The sequence below is a fragment of the Glycine max genome, chromosome 18, assembly GCF_000004515.6.
Source record: "Glycine max cultivar Williams 82 chromosome 18, Glycine_max_v4.0, whole genome shotgun sequence".
NCBI lineage: Eukaryota > Viridiplantae > Streptophyta > Magnoliopsida > Fabales > Fabaceae > Glycine > Glycine max.
The window spans coordinates 18580148-18605190 of NC_038254.2; the positions used below are offsets into that span (position 1 = coordinate 18580148).

The 25043-nt window shown below is 32.8% G+C and overlaps 2 protein-coding genes and 1 long non-coding RNA gene across 12 annotated transcripts; 2 read left to right on the plus strand and 1 right to left on the minus strand.

Annotated features, from left to right (window-relative positions):
- Positions 1-5554: 5554 nt before the first annotated feature.
- LOC106796811 (uncharacterized) lies at positions 5555-7882 on the minus strand. Of its 2 annotated transcripts, XR_001386014.3 has the most exons (4): positions 6783-7882; positions 6282-6636; positions 6109-6199; positions 5555-5902 (listed from the first exon to the last, which is right to left on the minus strand). It is a non-coding gene; the product is annotated as an uncharacterized lncRNA (long non-coding RNA). The 2 variants fall into 2 exon arrangements; XR_001386013.3 differs by having other exon boundaries at positions 6282-7882.
- A 141-nt stretch (positions 7883-8023) lies between these two features.
- LOC100817130 (probable inactive purple acid phosphatase 1) lies at positions 8024-14518 on the plus strand. Of its 9 annotated transcripts, none has more exons than XM_014771068.3 (15): positions 8063-8142; positions 8226-8305; positions 8407-8580; positions 8847-9029; positions 9164-9255; positions 9357-9423; positions 9516-9638; positions 10740-10832; positions 11051-11180; positions 11382-11463; positions 11999-12131; positions 12400-12605; positions 12696-12821; positions 13104-13413; positions 13999-14518. In XM_014771068.3, exons 4-15 carry the CDS (start codon positions 8847-8849, stop codon positions 14302-14304), a joined length of 1851 nt encoding a protein of 616 aa, XP_014626554.1. In that variant the 5' UTR covers positions 8063-8142; positions 8226-8305; positions 8407-8580; the 3' UTR covers positions 14305-14518. The 9 variants fall into 9 exon arrangements, with proteins under 9 accessions (XP_006602369.1, XP_014626554.1, XP_006602367.1 ...); XM_006602304.4 differs by having other exon boundaries at positions 8407-8487; XM_014771070.3 differs by lacking the exon at positions 8226-8305 and having other exon boundaries at positions 8124-8142; positions 8407-8487.
- Positions 14519-22755: 8237 nt separating this feature from the next.
- Positions 22756-25043, plus strand: LOC100817663 (uncharacterized protein At4g14342). Its single transcript, XM_014771287.3, has 4 exons — positions 22756-22866; positions 23061-23146; positions 23240-23363; positions 24783-25043. The coding sequence occupies exons 1-4, from the start codon at positions 22861-22863 to the stop codon at positions 24828-24830; spliced, it is 264 nt and encodes an 87-aa protein (XP_014626773.1). The 5' UTR covers positions 22756-22860; the 3' UTR covers positions 24831-25043.

Consider the following 25043-nt stretch of genomic DNA (forward strand, 5'->3'; position numbering starts at 1 on the left):
AGTATAACATTCTCTAAATACATGCAAGATAGAATCCTCTACCATGATATAAAAGTATCACCAACTCTCTCAAATATTGTCAAAACAGCCACCAAAATCCTGCAACACACCAAGATCCTGCAACACAGAAAAAGAAAGTTGGTATCAATATTTGTCACAAGAAGTCCTCATGTTAAGTTAAGCACAAACAACAAATGTGTGTGTATGCAAGTGCAGAGTTCCAAGAACAATGATAATCGTGAGTAATGCACTAAAGCTGGTTGATTTGATTTACAAATCGCAAATGAACAACAAAAATAACATTTAAAAGCAAAAGAAAAAGAAAGAAGGAAACACTTGAAGGTGAGTGTGTTGCGGTGGAGAAAGAGAAATGCGAATCCGAAAGGAGAATTTGGCATATAACAATATGAGGACCTAATATCAATTTACAATACACTTATACACATATTATGTTCAGCAATTCATAAGTCACAAACAAAATGGAGGTTTCAGGCTTTCATTTACTGACCATTCCAAATAAAGACATCATAACCAAAGCTGCCACTATAGATAATCCCTCTCCTGATAACGACGCCTCAGTCAAATCTCTCGGGATTTTCCTGTTGACGAAAATCAACAAAAACCACATAACAAAATAATCAATAAAATTATAAAAAAGGGAAGCATGCATTCACAAATTACTCATAAAATTTACATCGCAAGCGGTAATGTCCATAAAAAATTATAATGAATGTATGCCTGTCATAAGAGCATAAGCACATTCCTATGAGTACGAAAAATATAAGCAACCAAAATTTTGATTTCTTAATATCTACAAAAGATGAACCACTTCCCAAAATGCATCCTTTTTTTAAGGAACCCAAAGAAACCAAACATACAATAGCAAAGTGGAACCTTGAAGTATCACAATTCTGGGTATAAGGTTTCTAAGTCTATTCTATACATGCCTTGAAATGCCATGTAAGCATGTCATTTGTAACATATAAGAGAAAGAAAAACATGATAAAAATGACAGAAAATGAAAGAAAAAAGAGTTACCTTTTGCTGATATTGCACCTCCAGTTGCACATCCACTCAACAAAGCAACAATTTATTTTCTACACTTGTTTTAAAAAATTGAAATTTAGGGATAAACACTTGTTTTAAAAAATTGAAACTTTGAGAGTAAAAATGTTGAATCTCAAGTATCTATGAACATTGAAAGTTACAAAGTCAAAAAGGAAAGTAAAGACCTGCAAGTAGTAGTGAAGGCACCAGGAACCTCAAAGATGATGACTTTCTTGCAGTTGGTTGTGTTCTACCCACATGATCCAAATGTGAACCAGAAGAGAAGAGAAGAAAATAGAAGAAGAAAGGAAGGAAGAGGCAGCCAAAACTGTGTGGGACTCGCGGGTGCAGATGAAAATCCAAAATGGGGCAAAAAGGAAACAGTCTCTAAATGCACCGAGAACATGGAGCCATGCAAAGTTGTCGTTTCCAGCGAACCTCTCTAGTCATTTGAGGTAAAACGCTTTCCATTCTCGCTACCTTACTTATTGCGGTGCCTTCCTTCGCATCTTCAACCGTCGAATCGCTACTCCTCCCAAAGCACCAACTATAATTTCTCGTTTAGTTAGGCATGTTTGTGCTCTGAGAGAACGAGAAATTAAGCCAATGGGTCGAGGGAAGATCAAGATCAAAAGAATCGACAATGCCAGCTGCAGGCAAGTCACGTTCTCAAAGTGGAGGACCGAGTTGTTCAAGAAGGCTCAGGAATTTTCCATAGACTACACGGGAGAAGTAAAGAGAGAAATGGAAAGATAAAACAATTTTGTGAGCAAAAAGCAAAATATGTGTCAATCTAGAAAAACTGTTTCAAATTTTTTAAAATTCCAACTTTGTCAACTACAGGCGTACACGTGTCAAACTCTGGCATGGGCATAATAGAAATTTTATTGGCCTTCTCTTTTATTATACTAGAGAGACGCCCGTGCCGATGCACGGGCTCATACTTCTATTTGAATATTGATAAATATGAAGTATGTCAAAATATATGTATAATGTTTGAAAATTTTATTTAATGGGACGATAATAATATTGAAATATGTGTAGGGAAAAGAAAACATTAATTTAGAAATGTATTTGAAACTAACCTGATTGTATGGTAGAATGTTTGGATGGTGCTAGAAAGATTATGATGGTAACATCTTGTACGGAGTGAGAGACTATACAATAAACAGAATAAATGAGTTGTTGCATGTGCAAATAACATTAGTGAATATTTGGAATTTGTATGCAGGAGTTAGATACGATAAACAACAACACTAAGCTAAAAAATGTAAGTTGATATGAACATGTAGTAATGGTCGTGATTTAATAAGAATGAAATATAAAGAGATCATTTATAGTAATATATGAGATTTTTTAAATGTTAAATATTACTAATATTTAAGAATGCATAAAAAAATTAACTTGTATATTTAAGCAAATAACAAATAACCATATAGTATGGTTCAAATTACAAAAATAAAACTTTGTTTGATAAGACTGGTTAATAGAATTACAATTCAAAATACTATGTCAAACATATAATATATTCATGAACAAACAATTACAAAAAAAAAACGTATGAGAGGTCTCATGACGTCAACTTGAAAAGTAGTAATGTTTGTCCCATGCGTCATCCATACTGGTCATATAATGATAATCTTTTTCACTTCCCATGATAATCTTTTGCACCTCGGCAAACATTTAGTCTATTAATCCATTTATATACTGTAATAATGTACTTAGTATATTAAGCGTTGGCCTTTTCCTGTTTCGGTGCGTCATCCATATTTATTGCTGATCAGTATAATGATATTTTTTTTCACTTCCCGTGCTAGAAGAAATATCATGAATACGGTTGTATATTTATTGCGAGGCTATTACACTTCCCGTAATCGTTAATATTTATTTTCTTTATTAGAGGCTATGCAAAAAAATATTTGAAAGATTAAAAAGATAAACATAAAAAATACGAAAGTCAATAAATCTTGTAATAACATACACCATAAGCGAAAAAATCATAAATCTTAATAACATATTACTTTATAATATGTACCACCACAATTAAATTGTTCCTAGTAATGTATATTTATTTTATTAAATAATAAATTTTTTCACAAGAAGAAAAATGTTTAAAAATACTTACAATTACTATTAATAAAAATAAAAATAATGGAGATCTCGGCATATTCATGAACAGATACAATGATGGAGAAGTTTCATGAATAGATATAATGAACAAAAATGAAAGCATATGAAAATAGTACAAAACCCGAGTATAAAAACTTAAAACTCCTTGAATATTGTTCAATAGTTGGGGAGGTGAACAACTATAATGAATAGTTAATAATGTACTTAGTATAATAAGCGCTAGGCTTTTACTGTGCATAATCCATATTTATTGTTGATCAATGCATATTACTGTATCACAATGATAATTTTTTTCACTTCTCGTGCTAGACTTTTATCATTTATTATGAATGTAATGATAATCTTTTTCACTTCCCGTGCTAAACTTTTATTATGAAAATATTGTTGTATATTTATCAATAGTGTTAAAATTCATTATGGAATGACTGAAAATTTAGTTTATTTGGATAATAATAATGTTTAAGTATTGGCAGAAAAAATACATTAAATAAAATATGAATTTGAAACCTGCGCCAAGGTGTAGACTTGTTAATAGTATTTCAAATCAAGACATTCCAATTAGTTTGAATGATCATGGAGAATCAAAAGGAGACATACTTACTCATGACATTAAATGATGATTGACACTGATGAATTTGATTTATTTTGATGATGATTGACATTAAATTATATTTATTAATTATTTATTGATTTTTTGTTTGGAACATTAATCTGATGTTAACATTAATCTTATTTTTTTAACTAACATAATTAAAATATCTAACTCTTCAATAAAAATTTGAAATATCTACTCTTTGATTCAAGTATGAAACTTATTTTTTATATAAAAAAAAATTAACTACACTTAAAGATTTTTTTTATTTTTTTAAAATATATAAATTATTTTACGCTATTAGTGTGAGTTATTCTACACGTAAAGATTTTTAATATTATAACTTATAAAAGAAACTACATGTAATTTTTCTATTAAATATTTTGACAATGTCACATGCTATTGAACTGTTAAAGTGATCGTGACACCATCAATTCACTTGTTACTCCATATTAAAGACTAAAGTTATTAGCAAAAGGAAAAGTATAAGAACCAAAGATGCTAAAAAAATTGTTTATGATATAAAAATGAAATTTGCAAAACATAATTTTATAAAAAATTTAAACGTAAACAAATAGTAAGTAAAGACTAAAAGCAATATACTGTCTATTAATTATACTAAAATTAAATCATATTAAAATTTTATAAACTCAAACTTATTGAAAAAATATTCAATATAATAGTTAGTAAATAAAAGTTAACATATATAAAAGTTATTCAAAGCATAAATTTATCAATTATAATTATACACAATTACACACGTAGTATATTTTATAGAAAAACTTAATATGATATATTTAAATTGATAAAAAATAATTCCGACTCATAAAAAATGATGAAATTTAATTTATATAATAATTAAGAAGGGCTAAATTATGTACCAAAAGGGCCTTATCTCGTCATCTCCTTATCCTAAACCGAAGTATCCAATCTCCTTTTTATGCTTTAATTATTATTATTACTTTCAATAGGAAACCATCGACATGAATAAAACATTATGGGAAAAATTTGGCAATCAGTTGCCGAAAAATAGCCTAAAATATGCTTAAGTAATTTCGGAGATAAGATTCGTTAATTAAATAAATACAAATCTTTTAAGGATGATTGGCGAGGATTTTAAGCTAAACCATCTCAATGGCGATAGGAGAAATGGATGAAAACATTTCATTCAAAACATATAAAATGGAAGAAAACGCCCAAAAGTAGAAATGACTAAAAATATTTCACTCAAAACGTGGAAAATTGTAGAAAACACTCAAAACAATAACTAATTCTAAAAAATTATACTGATAAAAGGTACACTGTTTTACCAAGCTAGTCCTTACTCGTGTGTAGGTTTTTTTTCATTTTAATTATTTGTTTTATTTGAATAAATTAAATTTTAAGTTTAATTTTAATCTTTTTATATTTTTAAATTATATTTATTATTCGTTTGAAATATTAATCTTATGTTAACATTTAAATTTTAAAATAATTAATTTATTATAATGATGACTAAAAGCATCATGATAGAAAAGCATATTGAAAAGATAAAGAAAAGTGCATTGGAAAGCCAAGTCTTGGGAACAGAAAAATGCATTGGAAAGGCAAGTGTCTTGGGACCAAAAAAGCGCATTGGAAAGACAAACGTCTTGAGAATAGAATACAAATAATTAATTTTTCTTAGAAACATTAATTCATTGGAAATGAAAGCAAAATAAACATAAAATTCAAAAAAGGTAGCCATAATAAGAACGTAAAAGGCATAAAATAGTGCAGAATTGAAGGAAACAAAACGCGAAAACATTAAAAGTAATTTTTATTTTATTTTTAACCGGTATAAGTACAAATGCCAAGAATATCTACATAGGGATTTTGTACAATAAGTTGCCATAATAAGAACGGGAACATTAGAGAAGACTGAAGATCACTCGTGAAGCTCAAAGTTAATCATAGTAATAAACGTCATTTTTTTCAAGTAATACAAAAATGAACATGATAAAGAAAGGAACTCAAACATGCAACACAAAAAAAGATAAAAATAGGTAGCGAATGCAACACAAAGATCCATATTTTTCAATATTGTGCTATTAAGGCAGAACATCGGCAATCGAACTATGTTCATCTGAGTAAAGAAAAAAACGAAGTTTTCCCCTGCAAAGAAAAAGAAAATGAAGCACTACTCAATATTTGTACTGACAAAACCCAAAAATCAAAGTTTTTTGGAGAAAAAAATCGTAGCTTTAAGAGAAACAATGACCATGCAGTGAAAAAATAAAAAATCGAAATGAAAAACGCATACAAATACAAAAAAAAGGGTAAAAAGAAAACGCAGAAGAAGACAGGGAGGGAAAACGAACCTGTAATTTATCCAACATACTATGATCTATGGCTTTTGTCTTGCAAAGGAAGAAGAGTGGGTTAACCACAGTCAAATAAGACTCAATAAGACTGAGGAACACAAAAAAAAAATTCAATCTTTTATACTGAAAGAACCCATAAATCAAAAGGAGAAATAAAATACATCACAAACCTGTCCTTCAAATGCCGAACACTATTTGCTCTCGGTGACAACTTTATGTTGGAGAAGGTTCAAGAACACAAAAAAATTTAACCTTTTGTCCTGCGAAAAGTCATTATAACACAAAACAAAGACAGAAGACGCAAAAAAAAAATTGAAGCTTTTGTCTTGCAAAGGAAGAACAATACTCAGCCACCATCAAATAAACCAAATGAAAAAAGAAAACGTAGAAAGATAGGAGAGAAAACAACCCATAAATCATCTTTAGGCCAAATCAAGCAAAGAACTGTCAAACCCAGCAAAAAAGCTTTAGCCTTTGGGTACGTCGGAGAAGGCTCAGGAACACCAAAAAATTTAACCTTTTGTTCTGCGAAAAGTCATTATAACACAAAATAAAGACATAAGATGCAAAAAAATTGAAGCTTTTGTGTTGCAAAGGAAGAACAGTAGTCAGCCACGGTCAAATAAATCAAATGAAAAAAGAAAACGTAGAAAGATAGGAGAGAAAAGAACCCATAAATCATTTTTCGGCCAAATCAAGCAAAGAACTGGCAAACCCAGCAAAAAAGCTCCAGCCTTTGGGTACGTTGGAGAAGGCTCAAGAACACCAAAAAATTTAACCTTTTGTCCTGCGAAAAGTCATTATAACACAAAACAAAGACATAAGACGCAAAAAAATTGAAGTTTTTGTGTTGTAAAGGAAGAACAATAGTTAGCCACGGTCAAATAAATCAAATGAAAAAAGAAAACGTAGAAAGATAGGAGAGAAAACAACCCATAAATCATTTTTCGGCCAAATCAAGTAAAGAACTGGCAAACCCAGCAAAAAAGCTCCAACCTTTGGGTACGTCGAAGAAGGCTCAGGAACACCAAAAAATTTAACCTTTTGTCCTGCGAAAAGTCATTATAACACAAAAAAATAGAAAACACAAAAAAATTGAAGCTTTTGTGTTGCAAAGGAAGAACAATAGTTAGTCACGGTCAAATAGAAATACAAACTTGGAAAGGAACGCAAATATGATATCGTTGTCATGGAATCTGAGATAAAAATCACAATTTTGATGTAAAAAATTACAGCTTTAGATGTAAGAAAACGCAGAAAAACGAGAAAAATGAAAAAAATGGAAAGAAGGAACAGAGAAGGGGGAGATAACAATTCGGGAGAGAGAAATGAGAGAAAGCAACTCGGGAGAGAGAAATGACAATTCGGGAGAGAGAAATGAGAGAAAGCAACTCGGGACAGAGAAATGACAGAAAGCAAGAATGATAAAAAAAAAATGGCGTTTAAGATTTCTAAAGAAAGAGAGAAGGAAAATGCCTTCAACAATAAATAAAAATGATAAATGATGTGCCACAATAAATGTTTGCCTTTTTTAAAAAAATAAAAAAAGTAATGCATCATCAATACTCGTAACGTGGAAAAAATAAAAAGGTTGATGTTGATATTTTTGGGAATGGAAATGCATCAGTCTTCGAGACATTAATTTTATTTAATTATTTATTTTATTTATTATATATTATTAATGAAAACACACTATAACATGATTTGATATTTTTAAGCGAGAATTACATTGCACCACAGCATGACACGTAGGTCATTCAGGACCTTATTTGTATCATAGTAGATGATAGTATATAGATAGATATATAGTATATAGATAGGTAAAAGATTCTTATTAAGTCAACCAGCAAAGTAATTAATGTACCAAAAAGAAAATAATTAGATAAAGCCAAAAGATTCCGTTTCCCATTGAATCCGGGGCCTATGGAGAATAATTCACTAAGATATTCGAAACTCGATAATTACATATACTATGAAACATTGTGAACCCAACTAAGTAACCACATGCTGCCAATGATGATGTTATAACTTGTAAGCTTTCCCTGTTCTACCTTTTTCTTTTCGTACTCATAAAACTACTTTTCTGACATCTCATCATATTCTGTTCTCCGAAGGTGACAGCTGCTTCTTCTGGTTCCATTTTGCATATCTCTATCTTCATTTGATTTTCAATTTTCTTCATTTGGGGAAGTGGGTAATGTTTTTCGTGGCACCCAATTGCTTGTTTTAAATTCTCACTACCATTTTAGTGGCTAGAGATTGATCCTTTGTTTTTCACGTTATTTCCCCTTACAGGTATCTTCTTTTGAAGTAGACACTATAGGACACTAAATACGTGCACTTCTCCTAGCAGGGATTTGAACCTTGGTTTACCAGGTTGTAATAGACTAACCCCTTCTGCTAAATTCAACCATAGTTGGTTGTTTTTCATGCTGTATTTTATTTTTGGAATCTCAGTTTGATGAGAGGGTAGTTGTTGATTAATATTGTTGTCACTGTTTTCATTTTATAGTTTTGTCCCAAACACTAAATGCGTGCACTTCTCCTAATAGGGATTCGAACCTTGGTTTACTATGTTATAATAGACTAACCCCTTTTGCTAAATTCAACCATAGCTGGTGGTTTTTCATGCTTTATGTTGTTAATGGAATCTCAGTTTGATAAGAGGGTAGTAGTTGATTAGTATTGCAATTTGCAATCAATGCTCTCATTTTATAATTTTGAATGCATTTCAGATGATGACGAATGGGATGGGGAAGTCAAGAGTGCTATTTTTCTCTATGCTTGTTCTTGCAACCTTTCAGAAAGCAGTCTCAGAAGAGCACCAACCCCTTTCAAAAGTTGCCATTCATAAAACAACACTTGCTCTTGATGAACGTGCTTTTATCAAAGCCACTCCTAATGTCCTTGGCTTGAAGGTACGCTTTGATTGTGCATTTGAGAATTTTCTTTTATTTTCTAGATGCTTTGTTATCTGGCTTTAACTTCTTGCCTAACATGAAAACAAGTTTTGGTAGCAGAAATTGATGGATCCTGCTTGCAACTGTTGTAGGGACAAAATACAGAATGGGTTACACTGCAATATAGTAATCCAAAACCCACAGTAGATGATTGGATTGGAGTGTTTTCTCCTGCAAACTTCAAGTAGGCTTTGCACCATGATCTTGTTCTTTTATAATCATGAATTACAAATAATAAAAAGTCTTGTTGCATTGATTGGGAATCAAATGTTTCACATTTTCCAGTGCTTCCACCTGCCCTGCAGAAAACATATGGGTGAATCCCCCATTTCTGTGTTCTGCACCTATCAAGGTTTGTGCAAGCACAAAACTCTTAGCTAAAGAAAGCTTGAAAGTTTAAATGTTTAATGTTAAACTCTTCCCTTTTTCTGCTTCTAATTTCAGTATCAATATGCCAATTTCTCCAGTCATGGTTACAAGAACACAGGAAAAGGTTCCTTGAAGCTTCAGTTGATTAATCAGAGATCTGACTTTTCATTTGCGCTTTTCACGGGTGGCTTAACTAATGTATGCTCATAAACTCTACTCTTTAATTTTCCTGTTTATCAAATTAATTGATATATGATGATTGCAAAGATTTTCCAATTCATGGAAACTGTTAGCAGTTTGCTTTCTAGTTTTCCTAGCTTTTATTTTCCCTATTGATTTTATGAGAATATATTATTGACCAACATAGCTTTGTGGGAATTTCATCATGAAAGCTTGAAGTTATAAACAATAGTTGTTGATGAAAACCATGACAAGTCAACTATTTGGAACTTATTCATCATATAGTTCCTTATGAAATATATTTTATTTGAAAGGTGTTCAAAGCGAACATCTGAATGCTCAGACCATCTTATTGTTCATCTTCTATTTCTCCTAGAACCTCAGACAGCACCATCTTTTATAGTATCTGAGATGGTTATCTCTACCCTTTCACTGGAAAACTGCCATAACTCTCTCTCTCCCTCCCTCTTTTTCTCCCCATGAAAAGATATTTAGGAGAAATCACTATCAAACTTTATCAAGATAAGGGAAATACTTATTAAGTTATAAAATCAGGGTAATGATCCACCAACCTGCTAGTTCTTTTTATGAGGCACAAACGGGAGAGTTTATCCTGGAAGCGGAAGAGTTACTGAAAATGCGAGAAACTATCACAAGGGTTTATGAAAAAAGAACGGAAAACCTTTATGGGTTATATCCGAAGACATGGAAAGGGATTTTTTTATGTCAGCAGCAGAAGCCCAAGCTCATGGAATTGTAGATCTTGTAGCCGTTGAATAAAAAATCAGTGGCAAGGATTATTCTAAAAAAATACAGGATTTGAAAATTCATTTTTTAATCTTCTTACTTTAATTTTAATATAATATCTCTATTTGTATAAGCATGCATACACTTTGTTAACTTCTGTTGCGACTTCTATATAGAGAGTATTTGTTCCCATGTACTCCAAGTCCCACCGCAATAGTGGTAGTTTAAGTGATTGTTTTGTCCTGTTTACATATGTAACTCTGTTTTACTTTATTTAGTGTGTGTGCATAATGTTTGAGTCCAGAAATGTGGATTTTGAGCTGAACTTTATGTTTCTATTTCTTCCTTTTTTTTTCAAATTACTTTTGACAGCCAAAGCTCGTTGCAGTGTCAAATAAAGTATCATTCATCAATCCAAATGCACCAGTATATCCCCGATTAGCACAAGGGAAAACATGGGATGAAGTAAGTCTAATCTGCCTTTATATTGTAATCTTAAAATTGCATTTTCTTTTTCCATCTTTGGATATTATTCTCATGAGTATTAGTGCAGCAGGAGCTTCTTCTTATTGCAACTTGAAATCTTTCTTGTGAATGATATCTGTCAGTAAATGCATGTCTATATATGTGGATTAAGACTATCTAGGATTATCAAAAAATTATTTACTTCATTCTTTCAACAGATGACTGTAACTTGGACAAGTGGATATGAAATCAGTGACGCTGAACCTTTTGTTGAATGGGGCCCTAAAGGAGGGAACCTTGTGAAATCTCCTGCTGGGACACTGACTTTTGATCGCAACACCATGTGTGGTATGCAACTCTTCTGTTACCTTTTAGTATTGATTTTACCTGTATTTGAGTCAAAAAGTTACTTTTGGGATTGAAAATCATGTTTATTGTCTTGATAGTATTTACATTTGTAAAATGTTAGTGGGTACATGCAAATTTCACTCAAGAGGAAGGGCTGGAATTGGAAACATTCACTTTCTTATTATTCATCTATAAATATAGGTGCACCAGCAAGGACTGTTGGATGGCGTGACCCGGGATATATACACACTAGTTTTCTGAAGGAGTTGTGGCCCAACCGAGAGTACGTTGTATCTTATATGAGAATCATCATGAAATTGCTTGTTTGAGAACTGATATTATTGATTTGCTATTCCAGTTTCTAATCTCATTTTTTCTTGTACGTCCACTCATTCACCACAATTAGCTTAGGCACATGTTGGCACTTTATTATCTTATATTTAGTAGAAGCCTTTTGAGTTTGAGAGAACCATTACTAGAGATGATCCCTGATGAAATTCAATTGATTTTCTCAAATGTGTCGAACATAATGCAAGCACTCTATTACTTTGTACTTGTGATTCTGATTGGTTGAAGTGGAAGAATCACCACTTCAAGAAACCAAGAAATTTGTATTTAATTTTATTAGAAAGGATTTGGCACCAAACATCCTTTTTCCTACATGACTTATATTATTATAAGAAACCAGGCTCTATGCATCTTTGTACTTGTGGTTCAAATATTGATTTGTGGCGTGAAGGAACATATTGAGATTTTATTAGCAGCAGTTTGCTGTCCATGACCTTCAACTTGCAATGACTTTTTTTTCCTACTTGCAGGTACAAATACAAGCTGGGGCATAAATTATTTAATGGTACAATAATTTGGAGTCAAGAATACCAATTCAAAGCATCTCCTTATCCTGGTCAAAATTCCTTACAACGAGTAGTCATATTTGGTGATATGGGAAAGGTAATTTTTTTTTCTTCTCATGGGCCTTCTAATTAGAACCATGTTCTGCAATCTGGAGATACAATTTGTATAAATGTATACATAATTACATTAGGCGTAAGATTGATCAGGTTGATTTGATCTCTTTACTCATTTTGATTCTGTTATTTTAATGAAAGTTATATATTTTGCATTGTCAAGATATTATACCCAAAAATATGTCCGGTATTCTTGCCTCTGATTTAAATTACTGGTAATTCTGCCTTTCATTTTCTTATTCCACAAGCAGGCAGAAGCAGATGGTTCCAATGAATATAACAATTTCCAGCCTGGCTCACTCAACACTACTAAACAGATCATTCAAGACTTAAAAGATATAGATATTGTCTTCAACATTGGTGATTTAAGCTATGCTAATGGATACCTTTCACAGTGGGATCAGTTTACTGCACAAATTGAGCCAATTGCATCAACTGTACCTTATATGACAGCAAGGTTTGTCTTGTTGTGCATGTGTTGCATTTTTGTATGTTTACTGCTATTCTTTGTTGTCTCATTTTCTGCTTTTACATTGTGTGCTTTTAGTGGCAATCATGAACGTGACTGGCCAGATACTGGATCATTTTATGGGAACTTGGATTCTGGTGGTGAATGTGGTGTACTGGCTCAAACCATGTTTTATGTTCCAGCTGAGAACCGGGAAAAATTCTGGTACAATATGTCAATACTTTCAACCTTTTGCAGAATATACTCAACATTTGTGTTGTTTAATACATTCACTTTTATAACACTAATGGATGCAGGCATTTATCATCTTTCACATTTATTCAAAACATCAAAGTTGCATAGCCATGCACCTTGTCTTGCATCAAATAAAACTAATTTAACCTATTCATAATTGTAGTAAATTTTAGCTTCTTTAGTATACCTTTGTCAAACATTAATGATGTTGTTTCCTCTGAAAAGATCTAAAAAATTACTTTACTTTGCCAGGTACTCAGTTGACTATGGTATGTTCAGATTCTGCATAGCTAACACAGAACTCGATTGGAGAAAAGGATCAGAACAGTATAAATTCATTGAAAATTGCCTAGCATCAGTTGACAGACAAAAACAGCCATGGCTGATATTTCTTGCACATAGGGTACTTGGTTATTCTTCTGCAGGATTCTATGTGGCAGAAGGCTCTTTTGAAGAACCAATGGGAAGGGAGGACCTTCAATATCTTTGGCAAAAGTATAAGGTTGACATAGCAATGTATGGACATGTCCATAACTACGAAAGGACATGCCCAGTGTATCAAGTATTTCCCTAACTTCAGGCATAGATAGTTTTTACTATGTTCCTATACTTCCCTGCTGTTTTGCTTACATGAATCCATGCTATGGCTTGAAAATAGCCTTTCTCCATTTGAAAGTGGGCAGCTCATCTGGTCCTTTTCTTGTTGGTCACTTTAATATCAGTTTGGTCATCAAGAACATAGATTAAAGTAATTATATTATCAAGATACTTTTTACTTGTTGGCTTTGATTTTTAATGCCTTCAGTAGTACTTGAACTTTATACCAACATATATTGGAATATCACAATAGTTAGATAAATTGTAGCATTTTATGTGTATCATAACTTTTCACATTTTTAAAACATGAATGCTATCATGATTTAAGATTTTTTATTAATTCAAGATTAATATTATACAGAGTATTATAGTGTTTTCATGTCCTATGATTTTTAAATTTATTGTATCCCAGTATTCATGCAGTATCGTATCTGTGCTTTCTAGCTGTCAGTTTGATCATCAAGAATCAAAGTGATTAAATTATCTAGATACTGTTTTCCTTGTTATCTGTTAATTTACATACAAATTAACTTCCAGTTTCTCTCTTCAGAATATCTGCACCAACAAAGAGGAGCACAATTACAAGGGCTCCTTGGATGGTACAATACATGTAGTGGTTGGAGGAGGAGGAGCATCCCTTGCTGAATTTGCCCCCATAAACACCACATGGAGTATATTTAAAGACCATGACTTTGGATTTGTCAAGCTTACAGCATTTGACCATTCAAACCTGTTGTTTGAGTACAAGAAAAGCAGTGATGGACAAGTTTATGACTCATTCAAAATATCCAGGCAGTACAGGGACATCTTGGCTTGCACTGTTGATAGTTGTCCCCCTACAACACTAGCATCTTGATCTAAAAGCAAAAAAAGTTGTTGATTTAGTTTGTTTATATTTGGTTGGATAACATGTTCCATATGATCTCAAAATGAGGTTAGGCCACTGAATTGTTTGGTTTAAAGTGGCAGTATGGAATTTATACTGTCTAGCAATTGACCATGGGCAACATTGGCTAAAACCACAATTTCATTAGAAAGCACCATGGTTGCAATGAATTGAAAATTCTATAGACTCCTACCATATTAATATATCCTACCATTATCTAAGAATGCCACATTCTTGGGGTATGTAAAATATCTGACTATGTTTTAGAGGTGTAGTCCTTGTTTCAAAGACTGGAATATTCCATCAAAAAAACAAAAACAAAAAAGACTGGAATAATGATATCGAAGAGGGATTAATATAGGAAACAAACAATCAAGTCATGGTCGTTTTATTTCCGGTTGAATAATTATCTTTCTTTAGAAGCAAAATTATAAATGGAACTTTTATATTCAATGATGCTTAATTGTTAAAGTTGGTTGTGGAAAATATCTTTTTGTGTGAGTTCTTCAAAATCAGATGAAAATTTGAGATTACATTATTCAATTGTCAGGTTATGTGCATTTTATAATTTAAAAAATTATAACTAGGTCTTTATAGTTTTAAAAATCTTATAATTGGGTCTTTTATTGAGACCACATTATAAGCCAAAGGTTAAGTTTAGTTGGTATGGAAAATACTTATATCTCATAAAGACGTGAGTTTGATTCTTATTGTCAATGTGAAAATCTTGTTTGGTGGGTAATATGTAAGTATCTCCGTAAGCGCTTATTGAGCCATGAGATCCGTCTTGACCCTGTTAAATTTCCGGACCCAACTCATCTAAACCTTTTGTTGCCAAAAAATTAAATTGCAATAATGCATTGAGCTTAGTCACACATTAATACATAACACTCCACACAGCATAGGAAAGGACAAGATAGTGTTAGTAAAATTCACTTTAGGGCCTCTTTGTGGTGGTTACAAGTTTTTGGTTTTTGGTTTTTTAATGTAATTTTTAAAACAAAACGTGTTTGAAAAAAATGGAATGAAAGGATTTTCAAATCATTTTCGAAACATTTTCACTCATTTTCAAAATTAAGAAAAAAGATTTTGTGAATTTGTTTTTTAGTTAAAAAAACATGTATTTTCAACATTTGACAATGACACTTTTTGTTGCCACCACTGCTATCACCATCATCGCCACTGTCATCACCACCACCACCAATACCACCTCCATCGCCACCGCCACCATCGTTATCAATTGTCACCGCCATAACTGGTTGCTATCACCATGACCACTAATATCACTACCACTGCCACCATCATTACTACCACCATCGACATCACCATCACAGTTGACATTACTACCACCACCACAACCATCAATGTCACTGCCACTATCATTGTCACCACCACCACCACACCACTAACACTTGGTGCCACCACCAACATCGCTACCACCATCGTCACTGGTTCACCATCTATCTCCATCATGGTAGCCTTCTCAGCATTATGCCTTTGTTGTTCCTCAATAGGCAATGTCTTTAGAGGGTCCAAAATGACTTCGTCTGGAATTTCTTCAAATAACTTGCCTGCTAAGGCAACAAGCTTGGCATCTTGCTCCAACTTTCTTTTTAGCTCTTCCTCAGGTAGTGCTTTAACAGATGCAAGCACTCTTTCTTCTAGCTCAAAAACTTCCTTCTTCTCAAGTGTTTCATCTAACTTGGCTTTCTTTCGTGCTTCGTCCAAGGATTTCTTCTTAGCCTTAGCAAAGGCTACAACTTCTTTGTTGCTAATGAGAGACAGAGTAGGTTTGGATTGAGGAATATGGTGAGCTGGTGAATGAGGTTGAAGGGATAAGGAAGGTGAGGGTTGAGGTGTAGGAGTTTTAAGAATTGCATCATCAGATTCTTGGTCTTTTGGAGGTTAGGAGGGTATAGGTTGAGGTTGGGGGTGCTTGATTTTGATGGTTAACTATTTGGTGGTTGGTTTAGATTCAGGTTCAAACTATGAGTCTAGAGCCTTCCTCTTTAGGGTAGTTCTAGAATTTGAAGGTTTATGGTTTGAGGGTAGTTGTGTTTTTGGCTGTTTGAATGAGATAAAAGGGTTAGGTTCAGATGAAGGTGGAGGATCTTATTCTTGGTGGGTAGTTTGGGTATGGGTTGGTTGGTCTGAGGCTGGGCTTGTTCCTCCTCTATTTGTAGAGACATAACTTCAGACTCAAGATTAACAGTTTGATCTTCAGTTTCCTATCGTCTGTCATACCACTAATTATGGTTCCTTCCTGACCTTCTTCTTTACGTGTTTCTGAGCATATTTTAGGAATTTGTCAACAATCCCCATCTTCACAAAGGTCACTCCCTTCAACTGAGAAACTCCAGTAGACACTTCCATGTTATACATATTTACTTCATCATTTGTCATAATCTAAGTGAAAAACATACCAAAAGAGGTCCTTCTTCACTTTTGGGTTGAGCTTGTCCTTGAAGTCCTACATCCAATAGAAGATGATCTCAGGAAATTTCACCTTCTCTCCTACCATGAATTTGTACATGTAGAATCTGTCTCTATCACTCACATAGTCTTGTGGCCCTAGTCTAAGTATCATCATGCCGAAAAGGAAACTATGGATCAATCTGCACATGTAGGTCAAATTTCATGTTCTGAAAAATTTCACCATTGCCTTCTTATCGTTAGGTTTGGGAATGAGTGTCTAGACATAGTTTCTGGTGAACTGGTGAAGTTCTTCTCCAGTCATCATCTATCGTCTTAGGTTCAATTTCAAACACAAAAGCATAAGATGCAAGGTCTTTGAATGATGATTTAGTTTTGAATCCTTCAGTTTGATCTCCAATGATCTGATCTTGAGGGTGATAAATAAAAAATTTCTAGAACTTAGTTTGAGGTTATTAACTTGATGATTCTTTAAACTAAGGAAGAATTTCATTAAACTATTTTACTTTATTTATCTTTGGCGTAACAAACGAACCAATCTGCATATATGCAAAATCATCCTCAAGATCTGATAGCTTCCTATCAATTGTTAAACCATCATTGAACTTAACATGGATAGATTCTTCCACGACTGAAGTTCTTTAGTTAAACACTCTGAAAGCTTTAGATGTGTCAAAATACCTAGGAAGATTCCTTTATCTACCTTTGAATCAAACTTTGCAAGTTGACCTTTGGTGTTAAGGATAAAACACTTACTTCCAAATGGATGAAAGTATGAGATATTAGGTCTTCTTCCTCTCCATAGTTTATAAGGAGTCCTTTTGATCAATGTTCTTATCAATATTCTATTTTGAACATAGCAAGTTGTATTTATTGCTTCTGCCCATAAGTGTTTAGGAAGTGAGTTTTCGTACATGGTCCTAGCCATTTCTTGCAAAGTTCTATTTTTCCTTTGAACTATCATGTTTTGTTGAGGAGTTCTCGGTGAAGAGAAGTTGTAGAAAATAACATTCATTTCACACAATGATTTAAACTTAGCATTCTTAGACTTAGTTCCATGATCACTTCTGATTGAAAAAACACAACTTTTTTTTTTTCATTTTGAACTTTCTTACAGAATATCTCAAAGACTTTGGAAGACTTATGTTTATTTGAAAGGAAGTAAACCCATGTATATCTTGAATAGTCATCAACTATGTCAAAGTCATATTTCTTTCCTCCTAGACTCAACGTTCGAGTTGGTTCAAATAGATCCATGTGCAACAATTGTAACAATCTAGTAGTGGAAACAACATCTTTAGATTTAAAAGAAGTTTTGATTTGTTTCCCTTGTTGACATGTTTCATAGAGAATATGAGTTTTCCAATAAATCTTAGGTATTCCTTTCACTAAATCCTTTTTAGAAATTTTTTAAATATGTTTTAGATTCACATGCTCAAGTTTTTTATGACAAATCCATCTCTCGTCTTCTTTAGAAAGCAGACACATTACATTCTGTTTACTTAGACCTATCAAATCAATCTCATACAAATTGTTGTGTCGTCTGGCATTAAAGAAAAACTTTCCATCTTCTATCTTGACTATACATTGGTCTTTATTTAAGGGCACAATATAACCACTATTGAAAAATTGACTTATGCTCAGTAAGTTATACTTCAACATATAAGATGTTGTTTATGGAGGCTAAAGAAGGAATACCGATTTTACCTATACTAGTAATATTTCCCTTACCCATTCCTCCAAAGGCAACTATTACTCCTTCAATTGACTTTAGGTCAAGGAACATAAAGCTTTCCCCTATCATGTGTTATAAGCATCTATTATCCAAGTACCAGCTTCAACCCTGGCCTTTTTCTACCAAGGATATTTGCAACAGGAACAATCTAAGACTTTGGTACCCAAATCTTTTTGGGCCCATAGGCATTAGTACCCTTAGACATTTTTTTCTTCTTATGGATGCATCTAAACTTGAAATTTCCAGACTTACCATAGAAGTCACATTTGTCTAAGACAAATTGTGACTTAGAAGATGATGCTCCTTTTTCTAGTCTTAGACCAAACTTATCATGGGGATGTTGATTGAATATTAAAATCATGGTTAAAGTGTTAGAGCTTTCCAAAAAATTCCCAAAGTCTTTTGTAAGACAAGTGATCTCCTTTCTTAGTTTTTTAATTATAGAGGATTCGTCAGTCTTATTGGCCTGACTTAGATTCTCTTCCAGAGTCTGGATTTTCTTTTTTCGATCTTCATTTGATTTCTTCAGTTCAATGTTTTCAAAAATATATATTTTGTATTGATCTTTTATACTTGTTGCACTGAAGAGAAATCATATGACTATTCTAAAGAAGAATATCACAAGGCATATCTTTTTCATCGTCTGATGAAGAGCAAGAAGAAGTATCAAATTTAGAGCAGGTTTTCACCTTGAATTTTTCGTTTATATCTGCCATAAGACAAATATTAGCTTATTCATCGTTTGAACTACTACTTTTCTTATTGTTTGAGTCATCCTAGGTGACCATCAAACTTCTCTTTTTCTTGTCACTAGAGCATCTTTTTCTTTTTAACTAAGGATACTCAACCTTCATATGTCCAGGCTTTCTGCATTGCTCTCCTCCTTGTATTTCTTCTTGACTCTGGTGTCTTTTTGTCTAAAGGAATGTTGAAACTTTCCTTTCTTTTTCATCATTTATTTGAACTTCCTCGGCATGAGGGCCACTTCATCATATGTGGATATATTAGAATTGATATCTGAGCAATTGGACTTAGCCATGTGCACTTTTAAAGGTTTGGAAGAGCTTTTCCTTTCTTCTTGTTTGGAGCTGACTTCTACAGTTTTAAGGGCATCTGAATCTCTATTGGGCAGATAATCTCAGTTCTAAAGGTGAACTTCATGAACTCTTAGGATGCCTAATAGTTCATCCTATGCTACAACTTTTAGATTTCTAGCTTCTTGGATGGCTATTTTTTTGGTTCCCCCACCTTAGGAAAGCTATCTAGAATCTTTTAATTTATCTAAGCTTTGGTGAAGGTGTGTCCTAGAGGTTCAAGACCACTCAGAAGCACTTGAAGTCTTCTAAACATGTCATCCATAGATTCTCCTTCTTTCATGGAGAAGTTTTCATAATGTCGCATCAAAGTGACAACCTTTCTTAGTTGAACATCTTATGTTCCTTCATAGTTGATGTTCAGTGAGTCCTAAATCACTTAAGTTGTCTTAAGTCTGGATACCTCGTTGTACTCATTCTTAGATAGAGCGCATGTCAGAGTATAACGAGCTTTTGTGTTTAACTCCATTATAGCAAGGTTTACGTCTATTAATTCTGCTTCAAGTTGAGGAATGGGTATATCTCCATTTGTGATGATTAGCCGGAGTCTATAGTGGTTGGACTTGATGTACATCTCAATCAGTCTTTCTAGTAAGGATAACCCTTTCCCGCGAAGCTTGGTGGCCTCGTGAGGGATGCTTCCTCAACAATGAATTGACTGTTGTTATTGTTATCTACCATCATAATCTTTTCCTCTAGACACTGTTAGGATGCTCAACCCTTAAGGGCTGAGCTTCGATACCAAATTGTAAAAGTAAATATCATAAAAAAAGGGGTTGACTTGTGATATTTACTATACTTAAAATCCTTTTTGAATACAGTAAAGATATCGTTTGATGAAGTAAATTTTAAGAAAACAAATATTAGATTTTCACAGGACATATCAGACTATAGTTTCAAATCTTTGTAAAACAAAGTTTTTCAAAAGTAAAGATCAAATTCAAACCCCATGTCAATTCAAATAACAAGAGAGAAAATAAGACATGTGAAATTTATGCTAGTTCGTCTCAACCACGAGACTATGTCTAGATCTTGGAAAACCACCAAGTTCCACTAACTTCAACAAGTTACAAGTATTTATCATTGTCACTTCTGGCTCCTTAACTTAAGCTTTACACCAAGCTTGTTACAACTAGTATTCTTTGTCCTACCAAGCCACTGTTGACTCTAACATAAATCAGAAGACTTGTTGATTTGATTGCAAAATGACTAACACTCTATCATCTTACAGACAAATAAACAATTTCAACACTTAGTCTTTTCTCTCAAAATGAGCAAAGTGTTTTGAGAGATTTTATGAACTTTACAAGAATTTACATAGAGAGCTTTTTACAAAAAGAATTTGAATAATGAGCGCTTCAATTCATACTTCATGTCTTTAAAGCTTTTGGTATTTATAGGTCTCTTTCAATTAAATATATGTTGTCTTTAAATGGACATATTTCTTTATGCTGAGAATTAAATGAAGGATGTGGTCGTTGGAGCATTAAATGTATGTATTTCTTCATGATGAGAAACCACTCTTTGTTATTGGCGTGTTGAACACTACAATAGGAAAGCATTTCCCTTTTTGTCGAAGCAAGTTTGTGCACCTTGCATAACTCTTCTTTTGATGGCGATTGAGGAATTTTAGAGCTTGACTTCATTTATTCTTTATAAGATTCAACAGATCCTAGGAGAATGTCTATGCAAAATAGATCTTAGACACAAAGTATTAAATGAAGTGTTAAATGACATCTTTAATGTCGTGTCATGATTTCATCTTGTTATTGTCTGAAACATCAGACACAGACTTTGCAAACATATTTTGATAGTGCATAAGACGCAACTTTTAACCTTTGTATTTGTTTACATCTAATCAAAATAATTAAGGATTCTGATTCATTTTAAGACATAAACGTCTTTTGACTTAACACTATCTTCGTCACCGGCACTACCACCAACATTGCTACCACCACCACGTTGTCACTGCCACTATCATCAGCATTACCGCCACCACCAATGTCACCTCCATCACCACTACCACCGTCACTATCACCACTGCCACTATGACAATCATTGATATCTTTATCATCATCATTACTCCTGACATCACCATTATCATCATTGTCGTCATCATCACATAAGAGTACTCTTAAACTCATTTTTATACGATATGAAAATTTCAAAATGAGTTTATTTTGAAACTAATCATATTTTAAAAATTGATTTTAATTTTTTTTTGAAACTAAAACTAAAAATTAGTTATTACTTTTAAAATTTCAAAACTCAAAACTAAAAACCAACCAAAATAGGACCTTAAGGGGGTGTTTGCTTTGACTGTTTTCTGTTTTCATTTTCATTGGAAATAGAAAATGATGATGGAAATGTATTTGGTTGAATTTTTGAAAACATTTTCAGTGAAAATATTTTCTAAAATGAATCAAAAATTGGAAACAATAAAATTTCGTTTTCAGTGTTCTCAGTTGAAACCAGGAACCTCATTTTGGGTAAAATGAAAATGCGGTGACAAGAAATGTAATTTTAAGCAAATTTAAAAATACATTTCCTTTTCAAAACGCATTTTCAGTATTTTTATTTCTTGAAAGTAGAAAACAAGAAATCAAACCAAACATGTTTTCAGAATTCTAATCTTTCGAAAATGAAAACAATTTTCAGAAAATGAAAACAGGAAATGAAAATAGAAAATAAAAATGCAAACCAAACACGCCCTAATTTAACTTTCTTGTTTCAAAATTTTGAAAAGGAGAACACTAAAAATGCCTTTTTCTTATTTTAAAATTTAGGTCTAATTTTAACTTATTTTTAAAATACCAAAAGTAAAGTTAAAATTAAGTAAAAATCATCATCATCATCATCATCATCATCATCATCATCATCATCATCATCATTATTATTATTATTATTATTATTATTGACTAATTTTTTTAATGATGTAATATGCCACCTTAAATCCCACAATTATTATTACATAATACTAATAGAGATGTTTTTTTAAAGTTTATATATAAATATAATAATTAATTTTTTAATAAAAGGAAAATTAAATTTATTTATACATATAAAATACAAATACAAATAAATTTAATCCTTATTAATTTTTTTTAATAAAAATCCTAATTAAATTCATTGATTGTACTATTAACTAATCCGTGGTATAAAAACTAAACCCTAGACTAGATATTTATGATTTTAACGTTGAACGGGATCCCTCTTCGTAGTGAATTACATTGCATTGGGTTCTAGCAGCGTATTTCACTCACCATGCAGGTAGAGAGAAACTCTATTCCCAATTTCTTTGAAACGCTCTTTTCCTCTTTCCATTCACTTGTTCTGTTACGAAAACTTCAGGCTGGGATACAATTTCTTTATTTTTCAGTTTCTCAATCTGTGACCTATGTGAACTGGAGTTAATTAGGGTTTTTAAATTTGGATACAGAAATGAATTTGTGAGTTTTATGTAGGCTAGTGATAGGTTTAACATCAATTCTCAGCTCGAGCATCTCCAAGCCAAATATGTTGGAACTGGCCATGCTGATTTGAACAGATTGTGAGTTTTCTCTCTCTCTTCCCCAATTTTTTTTGTTAATTTTAAAACTATTTATTAATCTTTTTTTTCTTTTGCGTGGGTGTGTGTCTGCAGTGAGTGGGCAGTGAACATTCAACGTGATAGCTATGCATCATATATTGGGCACTACCCTTTACTGGGATTCTTTGCTATTGCTGAAAATGAATCTATTGGAAGAGAACGCTACAGCTTTATGCAGGTTCATTTTTTTTCCCTCCCTTTTGTGATAATTGATAGATGTGTATATACTTTGATGTGTGTTGTTTCCATTTGGCTAGTTCATGCTCTTCTACCTTCGACATCAAATTAGGCCTTTAACTATACCCATTAGTTTGTTTCACTTTCATTTAAGTAAAAGATAAATGCTAGCAATACACACTTTTTCAGTGTTCTACTGTATTGGGAGAGTTCATGAGGGAGGTGGAGTGGGAATTACCAGTAGTGTAACTGAAGTGATTCTTGCATGAATTTCGCCCAATAGTAAAGACAAGGGCGTTGCTAACATCTGTAGTGAAATATATTTCGACCAAACAGGTTGTGTATGGGTTTTCTGAGATGAAAGTAGAAATAAACTTGGGATTTTTTGCTGAATGCTGATGAACTCTCTTAACTACTTCTGTTGTTGTTTGCTTGTTAGGGAGATGAACTTTATAATCTTGTTTCATCCCTTTATTATTGTTATTTTTAATACCTCCGTTTCTGTTCCTTTTAGAAGAAGTAGTCCTTTTTCTTTTCTAATTGTATATTTGAAATTTAATATGGGTTATTAGTTCTATGCACTATTGATGCATGTTGCTAGCTTATTATTCTGTTGGTATTTCTTTTCAGAAAGTGATGTTTCTGATAACTTAAATAGGATATACAAGTAATCAAATAAAGGAATTTTCTAAACTACTGCTTACACTGTCATTTCCTATTGTTGTGTCTGACAAAAAAACCCCTTTGAACTAGCCAATGGCTGAGTACCATGAAGAGGCTAAGAAAATCAGTTATTCACTTTATCTAATGGAAGAGGCAATGGCTACAATCTTTGTTTGACAATTTTTGCATTCCTTTCTAAGACAAGGGTTTAAATAGGCAGTATATAGAATTTATTCTAGCCTAAAATTACCAGCCTATACCACAATTAGTAGAGCAATTTGAAATTAAATTGTTGCTAGCCTCTTAATTGGAGTTATGGCATAGGAAACACGTTATGGGAGAGAGCTTTGCAGGGTTTGTGAACATGCAACATGTTTATTAACCCTATTAATTACTACTGGGGAAATGAAATATTTTACCAAGAGGGGGGGACCTTGGAGTTCTGAAAGGAATTAGCAAGAAAACGGTCCTTGTTCAGAGAAAAAGAACTGAAAATATATGATTCATGGGAAAAAGAATTGAAAGACCTGATCCGATCCCAACGGTTTTTTGGATTCCTTTCCCATTTGTTTTTTCTATTTGACTTGAAGTTTGCATGGGACTTGATGAGAATGTACTATTAAGTATAATTTACTATTAGTGTACTATATGAAGAGTGGTTATAGCACGAATCTACTCTGATTTTCTTAATATCATTATTTTCAACTCATCGGTCATCACTTATTCCTTTACTTGACAAATTCTGTTTGTTGTGCAGAAAATGCTCCTGCCTTGTGGTTTGCCTCCCGAAAGAGAAGAAGATTAAGAATTGCCATCTGGATTGCAAATGGATCACACAGTACAGTTAATATAGCCTATGACAGTTTGTTGTACCGTGTTATCTTATCAAGGATACAGATGGGTTGTTTGACCTTGATCTGATTAGAGATTGTATCATCATCTTTCTTTAGCTTGTGGATGCTTAAGCTTTAGTTGTTATGGATCTTGGAAATTATGTCAAGTTTAGTTTCTTCTTAAA

Coding starts and splice junctions, on each gene's coding strand:
- LOC100817130 (XM_006602306.4), top strand. CDS start 8,847: ATGATGACGAATGGGATGGGGAAGTCAAGAGTGCTATTTTTCTCTATG. Junction 9,256..9,356: donor TTTTCTCCTGCAAACTTCAA/GTAGGCTTTGCA, acceptor CACATTTTCCAG/TGCTTCCACCTGCCCTGCAG. Junction 11,181..11,381: donor TGATCGCAACACCATGTGTG/GTATGCAACTCT, acceptor CTATAAATATAG/GTGCACCAGCAAGGACTGTT.
- LOC100817663 (XM_014771287.3), top strand. Junction 23,147..23,239: donor CATGCTGATTTGAACAGATT/GTGAGTTTTCTC, acceptor GTGTGTCTGCAG/TGAGTGGGCAGTGAACATTC. Junction 23,364..24,782: donor AACGCTACAGCTTTATGCAG/GTTCATTTTTTT, acceptor TTTGTTGTGCAG/AAAATGCTCCTGCCTTGTGG.